Source organism: Anolis sagrei, chromosome 6 (assembly GCF_037176765.1).
Source record: "Anolis sagrei isolate rAnoSag1 chromosome 6, rAnoSag1.mat, whole genome shotgun sequence".
NCBI classification, from domain to species: domain Eukaryota; kingdom Metazoa; phylum Chordata; class Lepidosauria; order Squamata; family Dactyloidae; genus Anolis; species Anolis sagrei.
The window spans coordinates 91,128,619-91,149,159 of NC_090026.1; the positions used below are offsets into that span (position 1 = coordinate 91,128,619).

At 42.6% G+C, this 20,541-nt stretch overlaps 3 protein-coding genes across 4 annotated transcripts in view; all 3 read left to right on the forward strand.

Annotated features, from left to right (window-relative positions):
- HOXA3 (homeobox A3) overlaps positions 1 to 20,541 on the forward strand; it is a 125,215-nt gene that overhangs the window by 67,018 nt on the left and 37,656 nt on the right. The window lies entirely within an intron of this gene.
- HOXA6 (homeobox A6) lies at positions 487 to 5,799 on the forward strand. The gene is made up of 2 exons (XM_060782026.2): positions 487 to 1,926; positions 4,236 to 5,799. The coding sequence occupies exons 1-2, from the start codon at positions 1,458 to 1,460 to the stop codon at positions 4,490 to 4,492; spliced, it is 726 nt and encodes a 241-aa protein (XP_060638009.2). The 5' UTR covers positions 487 to 1,457; the 3' UTR covers positions 4,493 to 5,799.
- HOXA5 (homeobox A5) lies at positions 5,877 to 11,310 on the forward strand. 2 transcript variants are annotated; one of them, XR_010910195.1, is made up of 3 exons: positions 5,877 to 7,546; positions 8,768 to 9,085; positions 11,248 to 11,310. XR_010910195.1 is itself a non-coding variant. In XM_060782045.2 (2 exons), the coding sequence occupies exons 1-2, from the start codon at positions 6,865 to 6,867 to the stop codon at positions 9,016 to 9,018; spliced, it is 933 nt and encodes a 310-aa protein (XP_060638028.2). In that variant the 5' UTR covers positions 5,877 to 6,864; the 3' UTR covers positions 9,019 to 10,072. The 2 variants fall into 2 exon arrangements, 1 of the variants encoding a protein (XP_060638028.2); XM_060782045.2 differs by lacking the exon at positions 11,248 to 11,310 and having other exon boundaries at positions 8,768 to 10,072.

A 20,541-nucleotide genomic window follows, 5' to 3' on the forward strand; every position in this document is an offset into this window, starting at 1 on the left:
CTTGGCACTGTTGCTTTTTATCTTGCAACCAAATCCAGATACAAATGGGCCCAGAAATGTGCCTATCTTACTATTGAGATAAAAATACCCATTAACAGAAACATGGAGGTTTTTTTAAAAAAAAACCGGAGGCAATCTGGGCTCTTCGAAGCAGCTGATAAGCGCCTTGATCTTATTCAGATTCCTTTGAAGCACAAGCTTCGCCAACAAATGAACAGAGGCAACAACAGTGTGGAGGGACACCACTTCCTGTCTGGTTCGTGATCTACTGATCAAACGATCTAGTTCAGCCCTAAGAGATAAGCTTAGCCTGGGAAGGGTTGCAAAAGGAAACAAGAATGGGTTGCTGTGAGTTTTTCAGGCTGTATGGCCTTGTTCCTGACGTTTCGCCTGCATCTATGGCTGGCATCCTCAGAAGTTGAGAGGTATATTGGAAACCTCACAACCTCTGAGGATGCCTGCCATAGATGCGGGCGAAACCTCAGGATAGAATGCTTCTGGAGCATGGCCATACAGCCCGGAAAACTCACAGCAACCTAGTGATTCCGGCCATGAAAGCCTTCGAGGAAACAAGAATGTCGAGAGTTCGGTTCCCCTTCCTTGTTGATCCAGGAAACTATAAGGAAACCCCTTATATTCCGGTGGGAAATGATTTCAGATTATTTGAAGGGCTCTGGATTCTCCCCACCCACTCGAATGAGGCCTGGTTAAGGAAGGGAGGCACTGGATGTGTTTGGTTTTTTCAAAATCCCATACCCAGATTCTACCAGCTGGAAATGAAAGAACAGAAAGCTCCATAATTTAAGGGGCCAAACAAGGACATTGGCGGGCTCTCGTGCTTTTCCTGTGTGGGGATTTTAATTGCTGAAGGGCTGGGGAAAGGGGGGAGATTTCCATAGGGACTGTGGATCGTGCCTCACTGTGCAAAGGATTTCCTTCCGGATACGAGGTGCGCCCTGCTCTCCAGGTGCCTTTGGTTGGGCAGGCCTGGGTTTGTTGACTTATTTCCAGCCTCGTCTCCTTCCCAGACACACACAGACATGTGCCCCCCCCTCCCCAGTTCTTCTCCAGGAGCGACCCTGCTCCTCTCCCTCTCCCCTCCTTATTCCTTGGGCATCTTCGCCGCCCCATCGCTCTCTAAACTCCTCCTTTGGGCGACCATTGGCACCGCGGTGCCCCATCCATCTGCCGGGCTCCGGAGGTGGGGAGGGCGCGGAAGGCGTGGGGGGGGGTGTTGTTTGTAACTTTGCTGCCTCGGTGGCGGCGGATCCCAGGGGAGAAGGCCCTCCGCCGCTCTCTCATTGGACGCCCGGCCGTCAGCTGGTGCTATTTGCTGCTGTCGCTTTTGGCGCTCGGCCATCCAGAAACAAACCCCTCGCATGACTACTAATAGTTATAGCCAGATGTACTAATACACAACAAATCACGGGTATATTCCGGGGACCTGGGGAGCTTCCATGAGTTCCTATTTCGTGAATCCCCCTTTCCCGGGGAGCTTGCCCAATGGGCCAGAGTCTTCCTTCCTGGGGCAGCTGCCCCTCTACCCGGCTGGCTACGAGGCGCTGAGGCACTTCCCCACTTCCTATGGGGCCGGCAGCTTGCCGGACAAGACCTACCCCTCCCCTTGCTTCTACCAGCAGTCCAGCAACACCACGGTCATCTCCTGCAACCGGGCGTCCTACGACTATGGCGCCTCGTGCTTCTACTCGGAGAAGGAGCTGGGCGGGGGTGCCTCCTCCTCCTCGCCCCCCGGAGGGGCCAAGCCACGGGCCCACCACCCAGGGGACTACCTGCCCTGCTTCGCCAACCCCGAGCAGCCCTACAAGCCCGAGGGTGGCCCCCACAAAACCCTCAACGAGGAAAGCAGCGACCGGAAGTACTCCAACCCTGTTTATCCCTGGATGCAAAGGATGAACTCCTGCGCGGGTAAGTCAGTCAATGGGACGCTCCCAATGGGGGATGGAGTGTAGTGAGGGGGTGGGGTAGGGTATGGGTGGGGTAGGGGGTTGTGGTGTTCTGGGGGTGTAAAGATGAGGTTATTTTGGTCAGTGGTAAGCAATGGCACCTGCAAGCAAGGGGTAACCTGAGCTAGTCTCTCACGTTCTGCCTCAACCTGACACTTCAGTGGCCAAGAAAAATGACTTTATAAGAATTGCCTCAAGTCTTTACAAACCAATCAAGGTTGCAATTACTAAGAGATCTGCTTGGAAGCAAGTTCTAGGAAATTAATTTATTTTTAAAACTGTGGATGATTAATAATAATAATAATAATAATAATAGAAGTAATAATAGTAATAATAATACACATAAAGGTTACAATCGCTAGGAAGCATAGGCTGGATTTATACTGTCATATAATGCAGCTTAAATTGCATGATATGGTCAGTATAGGCACATTTAGAGCAGTTTAATGTAGCCCAAGCTGCATTATATGGGTCTATCTACACTGACTATATAATGAAGTTCAGTGGCAGTGTAGATCCAGTCTAACTTGGAAGCAAGTTCCAGGGACATTTTAAAATAAGGGTTATTTCAAAAGCAGTCGATTTAAAATAATAATAATAATAATAATAATAATCAAAGACGTGGCTCCTTCAGTGGGTCTCAAAGACTGATGTGCAGGAATATGTCCTCTGTATCGACTGCTCAATATGTTTGTGAGACATTCTCTCTCCCCCCCTCCCTTCACTCACTCATTAGTGTATAAGTATTAGCTATTGAATGCACGTTTTCCAGTAATATGTGCGCAGACACAAATCATCTCCCAGGGACAGAGGGGACGGGAAAAGAGAAGACTTGATCAATGGCCAAACTCCCATTGATTTCATTGCGCCAAAATGTTACCCTTTGTCTTTCTTAAAGTAGAAGTTTACAGCAGAAAAGTAAAATACAAAGGTCCAGTTTTAAACCCCAGCAACATTCACACACATCATTAAAAATACATCTTATTTGTTTTTGAAAGAAAAAAAGAAGGGGGAGCCACTTTGTAGTCATTGCAAGCTTTTGGAATGAACTACCATGTTTTAAGGGTTCATTGCAATAATAATAATAATAATAATAATAATAATAATAATAATAACAACTATGTTCCAGAAGCATTCTCTCCTGATGGTAGCCTGCATCTATAGCACCTCACAACCTCTGAGGATGCCTACCACAGATGCAGGCTAAACGTCAGGAGAGAATGTTTCTGGAACATGGCTATACAGCCCGAAAAACTCAAAACAGCCCACAATCTGAGGATGCCTGCCATAGATGTAAGCGGTAACGTCAGGAGAGAATGCTTCTGGAACATGGCCATACAGCCCTGAAAACTCACAACAACTCACAACCTCCGAGGATGCCTGCCATAGATGCAGACTAAATGTCAGGAGAGAATACTTCTGGAACATGGCCATACAGCCCAGAAAACTCACAACGACTCACAACTTCCGAGGATGCCTGCCATAGATGCAGGCTAAATGTCAGAAGAGAATGTTTCTGGAACATGGCCATACAGCCCGAAAAACTCACAACAACCCATTGATTCCGGCCATGAAAGCCTTCGACAATACAATAATAATAATAATAATAATAATAACTGAATATACCTTAATTTCTAGATTGCAATCGTAAAACAGGAAAGAAGGGAAAAGCTTGCAGCAAAAATCCACTTGCATGGAAGCAGATTTTACTAAAACCCATGCTACCACCATATAAATATGCATTTTAATCTAATATCAAATTTCCCAAGTTAGATGCCTCACTATATCAGGACTTGGATCCCAGTCAAAGCTAAGCCCTTTCAACCCACACTTATTTTAGAGGAGAGCTAAGCAATGTGCCTGCCTGAGTTTTCTTTTGAAGAGCAATGGAGCTTCAGTGTTTAGCTTTGGCTGGATCATGCCCGAATAGGTGTGTTTGTGGTTGCCACACAAAGAGAGGTAGAAAGTACCCATATGGTTGTACTCCATGCATACATGTGCCTTGCTTGTGTCGTTTGGGAAGGAATTCAAGAGTTGCACAAGACAGAAGATCTTGTATTTCTCAATATTTGGTCCTCAAGATTCTGCTACTAGATTATAATGATTGGGGAATATTTAATTCTGGGGATTAGACTCAGGGATGAGGCTCTATGTGCCCTATGCAAGGAGGCGACTGAACAAAGCAAACGGGTCTCCAAACTGCTCTCTTGTTTCTTGACCGAGCTCGAAGGCCTTTCTCCTATTGAGATCATGTTGTCTTTGCTTCCCTAGGTACAGTGTATGGGACGCACGGGAGACGGGGCAGACAGACCTACACCCGGTACCAAACCTTAGAATTAGAGAAGGAATTCCATTATAACCGCTATTTAACCAGAAGGCGACGGATTGAGATTGCAAACGCCCTCTGCCTGACTGAACGACAGATTAAAATCTGGTTCCAAAACAGGAGGATGAAGTGGAAAAAAGAAAGCAAATTGATCAATTCCACGCAGCCCGGCGAAGAATCAGAGGAGAAGCCAGGGGAGTAAAAATGATGCTTTTCAGAAAAGTTACCACCTCTTTCCTTAGGAGTCCCCATGCCTCTCGGTTGTGTTCCTCCTTCCAGTACAATCCTCTGCAATTATTATTATTATTATTATTATTATTATTATTAGCCTGAGGACTCTCTCAAAGGCTTGATTAAAATATATGCCTATTTATAGCTCTCTCTATATTTGCAATTAACTGTGAAATCTTCTGTCTATAGCATTATTGACTGTAAAAGTGCGTGATGTACATAGTCGGGTCTACAACGTATAGGGTGTTTGGAGTCTAGTTTTTTGTACAAAATGCGTTCAGTGTTCCACATCTATGTCTCTTTGAAAGCCGGCTTGGCTTCTAGAAACACATAAAAGGCCAGTAGGTTCAAAGGGAAAGCTCCAATTTCTAGAGTTCGCCAGTCTCTTATTTATGACTCTGCTGCTAACTAGACTTATTGTTGCTTATTGTTCTCCCCCTTTTCATCTCAGACCAAAACCCATTTATTCCCGAAATTTCAGCTGATTTCAAGGGGACTTATTTAAATAAGTTGCCGCCATGGCAACTTTGAGGAATTAGGTTATGGATTGGGAAGCGGGGAAGATGTATTTCCTCGCAGGTATAATGTAAATATAGAATTAGAGACAACTCTCCCCTCTCTCTCAATACAAAAGGAAGGGGACGTTTCAGCAACCTTTTTGTTGGATGGAGATGTTGCTAAAAATCAATGCAAAATAGAAATTCAAAATTTTAAAAATACTCAAAAGTCTTGCCTTTCTTCCCTAGAGTCAAACTACAGGGTGGAAAAAATATTTTAAAATTGGAGGGAGTATATCTATCTGCAGGCCAGCAGTGAGTAAAATAATTATGAATAATAAAGTTTTATTCCCCCACCCCCACCTGCCTTTGGACATTGCTAAATTTCAATCTGCAGGCCAGCAGTGAATAAAATAATTATGAATCATAGAGGTTTGGACTCTGTTAAATTCTAGTCTCTGCAGGTCAGCAGTGAATAAAATAATTATGAATCATAAAGGTTTATACATCCCCTCCCCCTTTGGACACTGTTAAATTCCAGTCTCAATGTTTCTCAAAATCTCAGAAATACAGTCACGATATAGAAACAAGGGTGGAAGGCAGCACACGGCGTGGTTTAACCCATCCCCAGTACAGTGCAAATGTCTGTTCGTATGAGTGTTTTGGCGTCCATTATGTCTATGTCTATGTATATATGGAAACCTGAAAAATCTTTATTGATGCTATGAAATCTTGACCGCTGGGGCCACGGCTCTGGAGATAAATAAAAGCGACAGAATGACTTCTCTTCTCTTCAAAAGACCATCCTCAACTTATATTTATGCGAAGAAAGACATACTGGTGCTCGTGCATAAAATAACTGGATTTATATATATATATATATATAGGTATATTTCAAATTCTACCACAGGAGAGCTCAATGGAAGGGGAATTTAAAATTGGTACTGGTTTTAGGACACAGATGGCGGGTGTTTCCAGTTTCTCAATAGCACAGCAATTGTTGCTAGGCGGGAAGGGTTTCATTCTCTCCCTTGATTTAAATCATTGGCTGTCTCCTCCAACCCTTATATATGTCTTTGGCCTGGAGGAGACGGTGAAAACATTGCTTTTGTTATATATTTTATGTTTTTATATTGCTTTTAAATATATATATTTTAGGAAGACCCTCAAACATTTTTAATATATATATTTAGGGTTTAAAAAAAAAAGGTTGAGTCTATTTTCTTTTCCTGGGCTTCTGCCTCCTTGCTGGTTTTCCGATCGGGAGCCGATAGCCCTTCACAATTGGTACACAGTAATGGCACTGCGAGGGCGATGCCATAATTTTGCTATAATGGGCTGTAACCTCGATTCGACCCCGCCGGCTCTTGCGGCAACAGCAGCAGCAGCAGCAGCCACAGCAGCCCCAGTTCGTTCTATCGGGAAGCCTGCAGTTGGGCCTGTCCTCCAGCAGGTGGCGCGCGAGGCCGACTGACGCTGGGGAGCCGGAGGCGGGCGCGAGCGCCGTGCACGCGCATTCCCCCTCCTTCCTCGCCCCCCTTTTCCCTTTAGTGCACGAGTTTACCTCTAGAGGTCATCAGGCAGGATTTACGACTGGACAACAAAAGCACGTGATGTGGAGCCGTACCCCATATTTGGGTGCCTACGTAGGAGGGAACCGAGTACATGTCCCAGTCATTTCCATAATTCATCATAAATTGTGCAAGGGTGCTATAGACGCACCAAAAAACGAAGCAAAGAGCCACAAATCAAGCCCCCCAATTTCTGATCTCAAAAAAAAAATTATATTATTCCACCACCATCACCCTAACCAACCAACCAACCAACCCAACAACAACGACAACAAATGAGCTCTTATTTTGTAAACTCCTTTTGCGGTCGCTACCCCAATGGCCCGGACTACCCGTTACATAATTATGGAGATCCTAGTGCCGTGAGCGAGCAATTCAGGGAATCCGCTGCCATGCATTCCGGCAGGTATGGCAGCAGCGGCGGCGGAGGCTACGGCTACAATGGCATGGACCTCAGCGTCGGCCGCTCGGCTTCCAGCCACTTTGGAGCAGCGGGGCCCTCGGAGAGGACGAGGGGCAGCTACCCCGCCAACGCCACCGCCTCCTCCTCCTCCTCCGCGGCCAACACCCCCGAGGCCAGGTATGCCAACCGGGCGGCGGCAGCAGCAGCGGGCACCCACTCGCCACACTCGCCTGACCCGCTGCCCTGCGCTGCTGCCGCTGCAGCCTCCTCGCCAGTCAACAGCAGCAGCGTGAAAAACTCCACCGCCAACTCGACCGGCGCTTCCTCCACTTCCAGCAGCAGCACCAGCAGCAGCACCAGCGCCAACAACAGCCTTGGCAGCGGAGGAAGCAGCCACCTAGGCAGAGAAGGGCTCAGCGCCTCGCCGGGCACAGAAGAGGCACCTCCAGCCGGCAGCGAGCAAGCCAACTCCCAACAGAGCGACCAAAGCCCGGCCCCACAGCCGCCACAACCCCAGATCTACCCCTGGATGAGAAAGCTCCACATAAGCCATGGTAATAATAATACTACTACTAATACTACTACTGATAATAATAATAATAAAGCATGCTCAGAGATACTCGAGAAAGCCGCCTGTCTTGATTATAGAAATCTTGGAGGCAGACAGGAGAGAGAGAATGGGAAAAGAGAGGAGAGGGAAGGGTGTGGGGATTGCCTAGAGGCACACACTTTGCTCGCAAAATAGATTATGGAGGGTGGGATGGGAGGGTGAAGCACAGGGTTGTCTAGACGCACACATTTGGCATGCAGAGAGAAGGCTGCTCTTCAAACTCTTCTCCAGAAAGCCTTCTCTCTGAATTGGAATGTGTGTGTGTTGTTGTTTGTACATGGGGTCTATCTTGAGGAAAAGAGAGTGAGGATTCAGTGCAGAGAACTAGAAGAAGTCAGGCCAGAGAGTGAGGGAGCTGCTTCGAGGAACTCTTCCCCAAGTCTCCAGAACTGGGTACGAAGGGGAGAGAGAGGCGAGGCAGCATACACAGAGGGAAAGGTCTTGAATAGTGAGTGTCAGCCTCTGTAATTTATGACGAGGACCGTCCAGTGAAAAACACCGTTACTAATTATATCAAAAAAGGAGTTGAGCAATCTGTGTGTGTGTGTGAAGTGGGGGGAGAAGAAATTATCTTGGAGGGAAGGAAGTCGAGGGGAAAATCTTGCGGGGGAGAGAGAGGGACTGGCGGGGGGGGGGGGGAGAGGATACACATAATAGTCAGTCTGGCGGTCCTGGAAACTATTCCCATTGCAAACCAAGTCCTAAATAATGTACCGAGGCTGTAGATTGCCCTCCCCTGAGCTTCTGGACTCCAAAACTTTATTAAAGGAGTCTGAAAGCCTAAAAGGGGAAGTTTAGGTTGTTCTCGACCTAAAAGAAGATAGTAAATGAAGTGTGGGGGCGTAGAAGAAATGCTTCCATTGAAATTCACCAGCACTTGGCTAACAGTAAAAAAAAAAAAAGAGCAAGGGGAGGACTGGAGGAAGGCTATTGGAAAATCCAAAGTGCTCAAAATTATTTAAGGAAAAGGAAGAAGGGCTATGGAAGGGAAGTAAGTGAGGAGGTACTTGTTGAGTCTCTTTCCCAACTTAACTGGGCTTGGAGGAACAGGAAACAGGATAGAGAGGGAGGGAGAGGGAGAAGGATAGTGGTGGGTCATGTTGCCCCCGGTTTGCCACCTTCCTAACCCGCTTCCCCTTCTTCTTTTATCAACCTCTGGTTGCAGACAACATAGGGGGGCCCGAAGGGAAACGGGCTCGGACTGCTTACACCCGCTACCAGACGCTGGAGCTGGAGAAAGAGTTTCACTTCAATAGATACCTGACCCGCAGGAGGAGAATTGAAATCGCACACGCTCTTTGCCTCTCAGAGAGACAGATCAAGATCTGGTTCCAAAACCGGCGCATGAAATGGAAAAAGGATAACAAGTTGAAGAGCATGAGCATGGCAGCGGCTGGAGGAGCCTTTCGCCCCTAAAAGAGGGACCCCGGATTTGTTCCTGCCTCCCCGGAAACCCCAACTAAACCCAAAAAAACAAACCCAAGTACTGAGCAGTATTATATGAGCTGACTCTGCGTGGAATGTCAGTTGTCTGTCTGTCTGTCTGTCTCTCTCTGCCTCTCTCTCTCTTTCTGCCTTTCTCTCGCGTTGACTTGCTCCAACTTCCCTGGGAGTGGGGAAAACACTCCCTAGTCCATCTTTTAATCATGAGCCTGTTTTAATTGAGCTTTCCCAGCGCGGGTTACCAGTAGATCTGCTTCTTTGTCTTGAATGGCTTTGTCTTGAAGAAGAAGAAGAAAAAATAATAATATGTAGATGTTTTAACTTATTTATATAAAGCGAGTGGTGTTACTTGAAGTAACTGTAAAAAGGAGGGAGGGGGGAGAGTACACACTCACAAAAAACCCTAGCAAGGGAGAGCCATCTACTCCCTTCTTCCTTCCCTCCTTCCTCCCTTCCCTCCTTCCCTCCCTCCCTCTCTTTCTCCCCCACCCCTGTTTCCACCCCCATGTTTTTCTGTGTGTTGCACTCGCTGTGCTTAACTGTGCATGTGTGTTCAAAATAATAATAATAATAAAGTGTCGGTGTCTGTATAGCTCCAAGCTGTGGCCAAGATTTCCAATCCAAAACTACCTATTTTAATTCCTGTTGTCATTAATGGCTGTTGTAGAGGTGAAATGATGAAAAACAAAAAAAAACCCGGAACGTGTCCTAACTTGTAGTGAATATAGTGAATCTGTGACGAAAACTGTGATTCCAGACAGTATGTCCTTGCTGTGCCTTTGTATATGATGACTCTTTTGCACGAACTCTTGGAAAAGTGGCTTTTCTTAAGCGCAGCTTCAGTAATGTATAGGGTGCTTTCTTTCTTTCTTTCTTTCTCACTCTCTCTTTCTCGTGGATAAAGTTACACATTGAGTCAAAGTCTGGCTGGCTGTCTGAGCAAAAAAAATAATGTGATGGCCTTTTCAAAAATGTTTTGTTTTTTTTAAAAAAAGAACTGACTGGAAAAATAAACTTTCTATTGTAAGGGTTTCCCCCATTTCTTTGTGCCCTCACCCCCTTTTCCTGGTTGGCACTCTAAGGTGCCTCAAGATTGCCTCCTTTAGTTTTCTCATTAGATCAAAGTTGAAAAGAAACTAAGCTTTACCCAACTAATAGGATGGGAATTTATTCTCGAAGGCTTTCATGGTCGGAATCACTGGATTGTTGTGAGTTTTCCGGGCTGTATGGCCACGTTCCAGAAGCATTCTCTCCTGACGTTTCACCTGCATCTATGGTAGGTTGTGAGGTCTGTTGGAAACTTTCCTAGTTTCCAACAGACCTCATAACCTCTGAGGATGCCTGCCATAGATGCAGGCGAAACTCAGGAGATAATGCTTCTGGAACATGGCCATTCAGCCCGGAAAACACACAACAACCCAGGGTGGGAATTGCCCTGCATTCCTCGGATTGCTGAGTTTTTCCTTAATATAGAAGCTTGTTAAGATTCGTTGGTTCCTCTTAATGCAGAAGGTTGCTAAGACCCGTGTCCAGTTCCCTTTCTTGGGGAAACATCTCTCTCCCACGTGGAAAACTTTCCTTCAACAACAACAACAACAACAACACCTCTAGAACCTGCTTTAACTTTCTCTAGGTTGATCCTTCTCACTAACTTAGCATAGCGGTGCTGGGACAAGGTCTGGAGAGACTCTGAAGTCTGTAGACAACATCCAACGTGAGAGCAAACACCTACTTTCTCCTCATACACTCTTTAAAAAACTATTGAGGAAGCTTTCCTTTTAGACATAAAAATCAAAACAAGGACTTGTGTATTTTTGCCGCAGCAAGTCTTGCTAGAAACGTAGCTGTTACTTACCTCCCTTGGGCTTGAATGGCTAAGGCTGCTGAGCTTCTAAGAGCAACTAAAGATCTGCACATTTAGAGACCAGTAACACTGATGTCTTCCTTTAAAAGTTATAAAACAGTAAACTTTATAAGCCTCAGTTCCGGCTATATGACATTTGGGTGCCAAATGAATAGGGTTTTGTCTATGAATTAGATCGTAAAATCATCCATAGCTCAGACAGATAGGCTCACTGGCTATAAAATGTCACGTGATGCCATTAAAGTAAGTTTTATGGTTTTGGGGAGTTGTCATCCAACATTATATACCACATAACATATAATCGCACTGACGCTGGACTTCATTTGACTCTTTTGCAGGCTACGTGTGCCTCCTGGTCATTCAAATTATCAGGTTTAGGTACAGAAGTTCTCTGTTTCCCCCCAATTCTCACAAATGCTTTGTGAAAAATATGGCGTGAGCAAGTTAAGGTAAGTTTCTTTTTGTGCACAAGTTGTTTACAGTTTCTTTGTACGATGGAAAAGGCGGCTGTGAATGGCTTGGTCCAGGTTGATTGAACCACCAGAATCTGAGCCTTTCTCAGAGACTAGATTTAGAAAGGAGGGAAGTGTTTCCTCCCACTTTTTAACTTCTAAACGTCCAGCATTTAAAGTGGTATGTAAATAAATGTAGAGATATACAAGCTAGGCACAATAAGCGGCTTTGGCAGAGATGGATTTTGAGGCCTAACTTTAATTAGGTTGACTACAGCAAAAATGATAATGACTTCCTTTCCTCCTTGTGTTTCTCGAAGTGAAATATATATTAACAGTAACAACAAACTATAAGTCCAGCTATATGTTATTTCAAGAGTGGACAACTTGATCTTTTTGGGGGCATTGGATTTAGCAATAATTTCCTAAGATAAGTTGATAAGAAGGAGTTTACTCCATGTGTACATTTCAGGGTTCTTCAAATTTCTCTATCCAGAAAAAAAGTAGCCATATGTCTATCTTTGGGCGTGTATGTAGTTTATAATATGTGCAACACACACAAGGATGTTCCTGTGGATTCCCCACTATCTCAAACCTGTATTTCCTCTCATTGTTTCTTCTCTCCCACCACCTTCTCTCAAAGTAATTGGGTGCAAACTTTTATCAGGCGATCTTACTCATTGCTTGAAAGTAGGAAAGGCAGTTGAGGTTTATAGGCCATAGTAAATAGCCCTCCTTATACAGATATCTTTTCTTTCTTTTTTCCCCCCTTTTTACTGTCTTGGAATTGCAGGGTAGGCCCCAGCTGCCTGTTTATTTCCAGCATTCCTTTTTATTTAAGTAGACTCTTCTCACTAGAGTGTGATTACTCAGCAATAAAGTTTATGGCCGGATTTAACTTTAAGTCTTTGAATTTCCAGGGTTGAAAGAAAGCATGAAAGAGCATCTCTTTTTTCTGCTGGGCTTCTTTCCTCTTTCTTTCTTCCTTTCTTTCTTTGTAGTGTCTGATCTTGGAAATATTTACTCACACCAGCTTTACTCGGGACAGTAATGTGTTTTGGAGCCTATAGTAACCATAAGAGAATCCATGGAGTGAATGAAAGTTGGTGTGATCAAATCCAACTCTTTTTAAAGAGAGGATGCCTGTCTAGTGAGTTGTGTTTTTTTTTTCTTCAAATAGATTGGAATGGTCCAATAAAATGCACCAGGTTTAGAAGAGGCTCTATTTTAAAAATAAGAGTTCAGCTGTTGGTTTGCAGATTCTATAAGATTCCTTCTGGCCTTCATATTAGAGCTTTGGTTTCCAAAAGAAAAAAAAGTTTTCTTTCACTTGAAAAGAGTTGGATGTTGAATTTTATTGTCTTCTTACATTTTTCTCGCTTAAGGTGCAATAGTATATCCAGTTCTGTAATAATAAGTCCTATTGAATTAAGTTGAAGTTATATATTGGGAGCTTGTGTTTATTCTCCTTGTAGATAGAAAGAGATTAGATGATAAAAGAAATGTTTTCTTACATGTAGAAGTCTTTCGAGGATGTAGTAACTTAAAGGATTTCTGGAGTGGCTCATTGTAGCTGCATGTATGTATTAGTAAACAAGTTCTAAACGCATTACAATGAACCCTATGGAAACTGAGGGGATGGGTCATTTTCACAATGGCTACATTTCCGTTGTTAATATACATTTATGTACTATTTGTGTTTGAAACTAAGGGTAAGGATTATATTTATAGAAGGAAAACCACAATAGGAACAAAAACTCGCAGACTCTTTGTCCATGTTTGTCCCTTTAGGGCCCTTCCATACAGTCATATAACCCAGAATATCCAGGCAGAAAATCCCACAAATCTGCTTTGAACTGTGTTATCTGAGTCCACACTGTCATATATTCCAGTTCAAAGCAGATAAGGTGGGATTTTATTCAACTGTGGCCCTAGTTTCTCATACTAAAGGAAAGTGTTAATATTCTGTAGGCTTATGACAACAAAATAACTGATTGAAAAAGTAATTCAGAGTTTAGTTAAAGGTGAAGTCTGTCAAAGGCACATCCCAGTTGTATGTACCAGATGAACTCTGTTGAGTTCCAACGCAAGTAAATCCAAGGGGAATTTTTCCAAAGAAAATTTCATAAATGTTGAGGTGTAAAACTGTTTCCTCTTAAATGGAATGGACTTCGAAGTGTGCATTTTATTGGGGTTGGACTAAAGATGTTAAAATGTCCTTGTCTTGAGTGCGGAAAGGCGCCTATTGAAGGATATTCTACCGAAGCAGTTGGATCAAGTTCTAAATAAAATATTTCCAAGGAGCAAAATAATGGTGATCCTGGCTCCATTTTCTAATAGTGCCTTAACCTCAGTTTTAAATTGATCTCGCCCTGGCTATCTACCTATCCCTCCAACTAATTAACCAGCCGTTTAATGACTAAATTACTGACTGGACAGCAGAGCTGTTAAGAGAAGGGATAGAGAAGTACATAAAGAATATCGTCACCAATACCTCTGCTCTAGCCTAGCCAGGTCTACTCAGAAGAAAACCCAAGACGTTCCACAAAACTTCTAAGGAACCATATATATATAGATAGATAGATAGATAGATATAGATATAGATATAGATAATATAAAATATTCTTGCAAACTCTGTTTTTATATATATAGATATAGATATATCTGTATTAATATAGTATATATATATTGAATATAATATATTAAATATAAAATATTCTTGCAAACTCTGTTTATATATATATATAGATATATGTATGTATTAAGATTTTATATATATGTATGTGTGTGTGTGTGTATGTACACACACACACACACACATATATATATTCTTGCAAACTCTGTTTCAGTTTTTCACATACCAAAAACAAATCCACTCAAGCCCAAAGGGAAATTTATGAGATGTCAGGATAAAGTCCTCCTCCCAACACCAAACTCTTGCTATTTTAAATATTCCTCACTTCCGAACACACCCAGGCAAATAGCAATAGAGAAACCACAGATTGTTTCATACAGTAAATAAAAATGACGTCATGATTATTTTAAGACAAGATGGTTGGAATGGCTGTCCTTAGGGCTGTATTTACTTTCCTGGAGGGGCCTGTGCTTTACTTTCCTTAAGTAATCACCAGTGATCTTTTGAGGACTAAGAATTCTTCACTGGCCCATCTTGTAAGCAGAAGGAAGCTTATAACACAGGGAAGTGTTTGTGTATATAGCAAGGAAGCTCTTCACTTTCTTTAAAGCCTAAAATGGCTTTGAAAGAGTCACATGATAGGTAGGTTTGCGGGTGCCTTCATCACAAAGCATGATGGGAAAATTATTAATCTCATTGTACAAAATAAGTATTTTTCCTCCACAAGTGTGACATTGCTGTAATTTCAACCCTTATCTATAGAATATTAAGCATCACAATATTTACATGGAGATGCCTGAATTGAGTTTCTGGATTAGAGCTTTTTCTGTCTTTCTTTAAGAGGGTTGAAAGAAAGAATAGACCTGGGGCCCTTCCACACAGCCCAATATCCCAGAATATCAAGGCAGAAAATCCCACAATATCTGCTTTATATTGGGATATCTGAGGGTCCTTCCACATAGTGCTATATCCCAGAATAGCAAGGTAGAAAATTCCACAATATCTGCTTTGAACTGGATGATCTGAGTCCACATACAGATAATGTGGGATTTTCTGGGATATAAATCTGTGTGGAAGGGCCCTTGCTTTCTCCCCCAATCTATATAATCCAGGTTTTGCATTTCTAGTAACTCTGATCACCAAACACCCATTTTTATACACAAAAACTCACTTGTCTGGGATTTCTCCCCCTCCCTATACAGACCCTCTCTACGACCACAGGGTTATGGCTTTGTCCCTTAAGGAGATGCAAACAATACAGAGAAAGGCCACAATATTTTAAGAAAGGGGTTCCTTTCCCAGGAAGAGCATATGGAATCTGTCCCTTCTCCTCCTCTACCCCCACCCAACTAATCCGAAATGGTTTTTCAATAATAATATTTGTTATGAAGGTTATTCGGTAATTATTGCAGTTTTGTGAAACAGTCCTTGCTGGAGGTGAAGTCTGTCTCGGGATAATAAATGGGAGCCCGTGCAGTTCATTGCCAGGTTAAGTAAATGCAGAAACTAAGATAAATCTGCAGACCCCAGAACTCGCCAGCAGAGCTCGCTTTAGACCAAGTTCACAGCCAGCTCGCTTTTCCCTGAGCAAGGTTTAGAAGCCCCTTGGAAGCTGTGGCTTTGTGAAAATAATGATAATAATAATAATAACAACAACGTTAAAACGACCCATTATTCTTAGCAGTATCTTAAGATGGATATATATAGCTCAGCCTCTGCGCCCACTCCATACTCAGAACTTACCCACCTGCCATGGACACCAAATGGACTCCCATCAGTTTAATCCAATTTCTCCAACGCTTATTTTGGATTTGTTTGCAAACTGATTTTTAGGTTTCTCTGATCTTTTGTTGTTGTTGTTGTTTGGGTTGAGTGGCTCGATTCTTTCTTCCCCCCTTCAAAAATCCACACTCCTTTCAAAGCTCAGGGAGGGGTGAAAAAAAAGCTATGGAAACAAACGAGAGAGGCAGCGTCCTGGAAAGAGATAGAGAGGGCTGCCTCGCTTTTGTGTATCTTTGTGGTTAGGGCGTAACAACTCCAGGTCAAAAAGTTGAGGGTCAAAAGTTTACGTTTCGCACCACTCTTAGTCATGCGGCCAGACAGAGTTTGATGTCAATGTTATAGCCAAGATCTAGACTATCAGCACAAAAGATAAAATAGCTTGGAGCGAGGCGTGTATCACAGTATGGACTCCAGGTGAACCCTACTGGTTGAATGACCTCAATTACCCAGGGAAGGAGAGAAAATTCCTCTTTTCAAGGAGTAATACATGTTGTATTTCATCATGAATTATCAACCACATTTACTCCCCTGAATATCGTTGGCTGGCAGATGGATCAGGTGAATTGGGAGGATGTTGTTGAGCCTCCCTGTACAAAAACTGGCACACAGGTAGCCAAACACAGATTTAAAGCGGGAATCCTACAATGGTCATTCTCAAATGTTCCCTTGATTGTTATTATTCTGGATCTCAGCCTAGTAAAGTAGACTGTAGTCCAGAAAGCCATGGCTGTCAGTAAATAAATAAATATACAAGTGTGACCCGTCTTTAAGGTTCTTGGAGGGCTTTCAGAACACTCTTTCATTCTCCAACTGGACTGAAGTCATTTCGTCCTTCTACTATTCTTGAAAACCTCAGTGGCTGTCCTGTCCAATACTTTTAATCCACTCCATTGGTTAACAGAAGGATATCCACTTATTTGTGAAAATAATATATATTTAAAAGAATTGTTTGTCTTTAAACTGTCATCCCCGGTTCACTTTTGGAATATATTTGGTTTAGACAGGCGTGGATCTGCGGAAATCAGTGCTCTGTGTACATTATCCTAGTGACAATAATATAACCTTGTAGATTTAAGGAGGAGAATGATATTTCCCACGTTTTCGATATCTTATCATCAAGGTAGTTGGCTTCCTTCTTTGCTTGCTTCGTTACTCATGGTAGTTTTCGAAGGCTTTCATGGCCTGAACCACTGGGTTGTTGTGTGTTTTCCGGGCTGTATGGCCATGTTTCAGAAGCATTCTCTCCTGGTGTTTTACCTGCATCTATGGCAGGCAACCTCTGAGGATGCAGGCGAAAGGTCAGGAGAGAATGCTTCTGGAACATGGCCACACTGCCTGGAAAACACACAAAAAAATCTTTCTAGGAATTAGAGATGTATTTATGAATAAACACGGACCAGCATGGTTATTTTGATTGGAGTTACTCCCCTTATCTTGTCAATTCCAAATTCTAGAGATGGGCTTCCATATTGACTTTGTTGCCACTAAAATAGACACAGAATTGCAGGTGCCTGTTTTAGTCCCAGGAAATGCAGTATATGACCCCTTTCACACAGTTGAATAAGACCCCACATTATCTGCTATGAACTGGGATATATGGCATCTGGACTCAGATAACCCAGTTCAAAGCAAATATTGTGGGATTTTCTGCCTTGATATTATAGGATATAGCGCTGTGTGGAAGGGCCCTTTGTCATAATGTGCATTGCTGTACACTATGACCGGGAGTAAGAATGATGGAACTCAGTGAGGCTTACTCTTGAGGAGATATATAGTCATTCCTCGATCACATGAGCGACAGACCCCTAAAAATACCCAAAAGAGATAGTTCGACTGAGAAGAGAGTAAATAAAATGCTGGGACAAGGAAAAGGTAGTGTTTTAAAACAACTTTATTAGTGCCTATAAATACACAAATAAGTCAAAAATTACATCCTATTTATATAGAAATGTTTTAGCCATAGGATAAGATACCCCCATTAACTGTGTTGCTGACAACAAAATAGTCTCTTTTGATTTCAAACCAGTTTAATTTTGAAATCATAAATCTCTTCCAAATGTGCATTTTTTGCTCTTTGGAAACATCCTCCCACAAATTGGGGCGGCGGCGGGGGTTAGAAGAAAAACAATATATAAGATAGACAGCACATGTCACCTATACCACTATAAAATCCACGGTGCATCCCTTCAAATTTTGCATCTCTTTTCTAGAAAGGTATAGTGCAATCCTTTACTAGTCTGCCCTGATATAAAACCTATAGAATTCAACGTGAGTTGTTTCCATGTGAGAGTGTAAGGGATTGCAGCCGAAATTATAGGAAGTATCCGTAGAGCAAGATATTTGAGATGAAAACATTGTTTTGTATGCAGGAAAGCAAGAAAACTGTTGTTTTTTTTAAAGTAATTTTAATTCCTGGGTTGCTATGAGTTTTACAAGCTGTATTGCCATGTTTAATTCCTCTTTGCCTTAACATTTGATTTTTTGGGATGATTTTATTTTTCTTTGATATTTTAAGGAATTGGGTCTCTATTAAAGGCACCTAACATAAATTTTGATTTTTTTAAAAAAATGAGGTTTGTTGCCTCTTAGTCCAATAGTCCACTTATCTTCTTTCAGAAGGGAAATTTTCAAGGGGAGTGGATTTAAATACAGTGGGCTTTTGCTATCTGTAGCCTAGACATTCCTCCCTCTGGTTATATGAATGCGTTTGTGCAAAAATTAGATAGGTATTTCTACCTCTGTATCTAAATCCAGTACATACTCTTGCTTGGAGGAAGGTAACCCAGTTCATATTGCTGTGAGTTTTCCGAGCTGTATGGCCATATTCCAGAAGCATTCTCTCCTGACGGTTCGCCCAGATCTATGGCAGGCATCCTCAGAGGTTGTGAGGTCCTCAGAGGTTGTGATGACCTCACAACCTCGGAGAATGCCTGCTATGTGGGCGAAACGTCAGGAGGGAATGCTTCTGGAACATGGCCACACAGCCCGGAAAACTCACAACAACCCAGTGATTCCGGCCATGAAAGCCTTTGACAACACCAGTTTATATTATTTATCTCATCCTTTAACTCAGATTCTTCTCAGGGAAAAAAACCCCTTTATTTTCCCCTTCTTTCCCCATTCTTTAGAAGGTTGTTTATTCCTATTCCCAAAGATCAGAAAATAAAATCTAAAGCAGGAGCCTTATGGTGTAAATTGACTACACACACACACACAGAGTATGCCAAAAACCAACCCTCTTTGTGGCAAGAATCAACTATGTAGTCCTGGCCTCCTTAGGAATTTTCTTTAGTTCCTTCTTACTGCGGATTTCATAACCTTTACATTTCCCTCTCTCTTCTGCAACTCTTTTACAGATTTTTCCCTTGCTTACTATTAAATAACATGACCAAACCCTTCTTCTCCCCGCACTTCGAGCTCCATGTTGTCTCTTTGCATATATATATATATATATATATACACACGTACATTTTAAAGACACGGCTAAAGACCTCGAAAAAACTAAGTCCAAGGGCGAGGTGAACTTCAGGTCAACGCGTCTAACAAATATGAAAATGTCGCTCGGTGAAGGGCACGCCTTGTTATTTAACAAAGACTGTCAATGTGTAAGATTAATAAGAAACAAAATGCGGCCGGTGTCACTTTTCGGTCACTTTGAAACTCGGGGCAGGGTTGCATTCAAGAGGGGAAAAGCTGGGTTAAATATATTCAAAATGCTTCGCATCGCATTCAGCCCGAGTTGCCGGGTGTCTCCTTCCTCCCGCATCTTTCTTCCCTTCTCTCTCTCTCTCTCCTTCTCTGTCTCCCGGGCGCGTGGGCAAGTTGAAAAGTTTAATGACATCGACTGCATATCAATTCCCAGCCCAAGACGGTGAGATACAGGCATAGATATCACGGGGGGAGGGCCAAACGATGGCAATGTCCCCTCAAAAGAAGAATTCTGTGTTCTCCTCTCATCAAATTTCCCTACAACCCCAATTTTAAAAAAAATGCAGAGAGAGCCATAGAGCCATTGAAAATCGTTCCCACCTAGAACTCTTTTATTTTTTCTGTGCTTGCATTCCCTTAATAACTTTGCCTACTCCTTTTCTTTGAATGTCTACACTGTATTTCTAGGCACCCAAGAGCTATTTTCATAGAATCTTAGACATTTGGGGACTGAAGAATAATTTTATTTGGAGAGAGATAGGATTCTCATGGGGAGGAGTAATGACTTCATTTTGTCCCCTTCCCCATAGCTATTTCTGCATCTGAACAGATATGTATAGATTTACTGGGTTGGTGTGAGCTTTCCAGGCTGCATGGGCATTTTCCAGAAGCATTCTCTCCTGACATTTCGTCTGCATCTATGGCAGACATCCTCTGAGGTTGTGAGTTCTTCAGGCGAAACGTCAAGAGAGAATGCTTCCGGAATATGGCCATACAGCTCGGAAAACTCACAACAACCCAGTGATTCCAGCCATGAAAGCCTTCGACAATGTATAGATTTACTTACTTAGGATATTGAAATACGCACACATATACACACGGTGCTAATAATAATAATAATAATAATAATAATAATAATTTTATAATATAATATAATAATATTTATTAATAATAATAATAGTATACCGTCCTACCTCCCCAAAGGGTCTCAGTGCAGTATACATATACATATGTGTTTACACATAAATATGTTTAACATTTGCCCAGATTTTATAACCTTCACATAGAAAATATATTTGCTCACGAGGAAGTGATCAGCGAAGGAGGAGGATCAT

Coding starts and splice junctions, on each gene's coding strand:
- HOXA6 (XM_060782026.2), top strand. CDS start 1,458: ATGAGTTCCTATTTCGTGAATCCCCCTTTCCCGGGGAGCTTGCCCAAT. Junction 1,927..4,235: donor AAGGATGAACTCCTGCGCGG/GTAAGTCAGTCA, acceptor TTGCTTCCCTAG/GTACAGTGTATGGGACGCAC.
- HOXA5 (XM_060782045.2), top strand. CDS start 6,865: ATGAGCTCTTATTTTGTAAACTCCTTTTGCGGTCGCTACCCCAATGGC. Junction 7,547..8,767: donor AAAGCTCCACATAAGCCATG/GTAATAATAATA, acceptor CTCTGGTTGCAG/ACAACATAGGGGGGCCCGAA.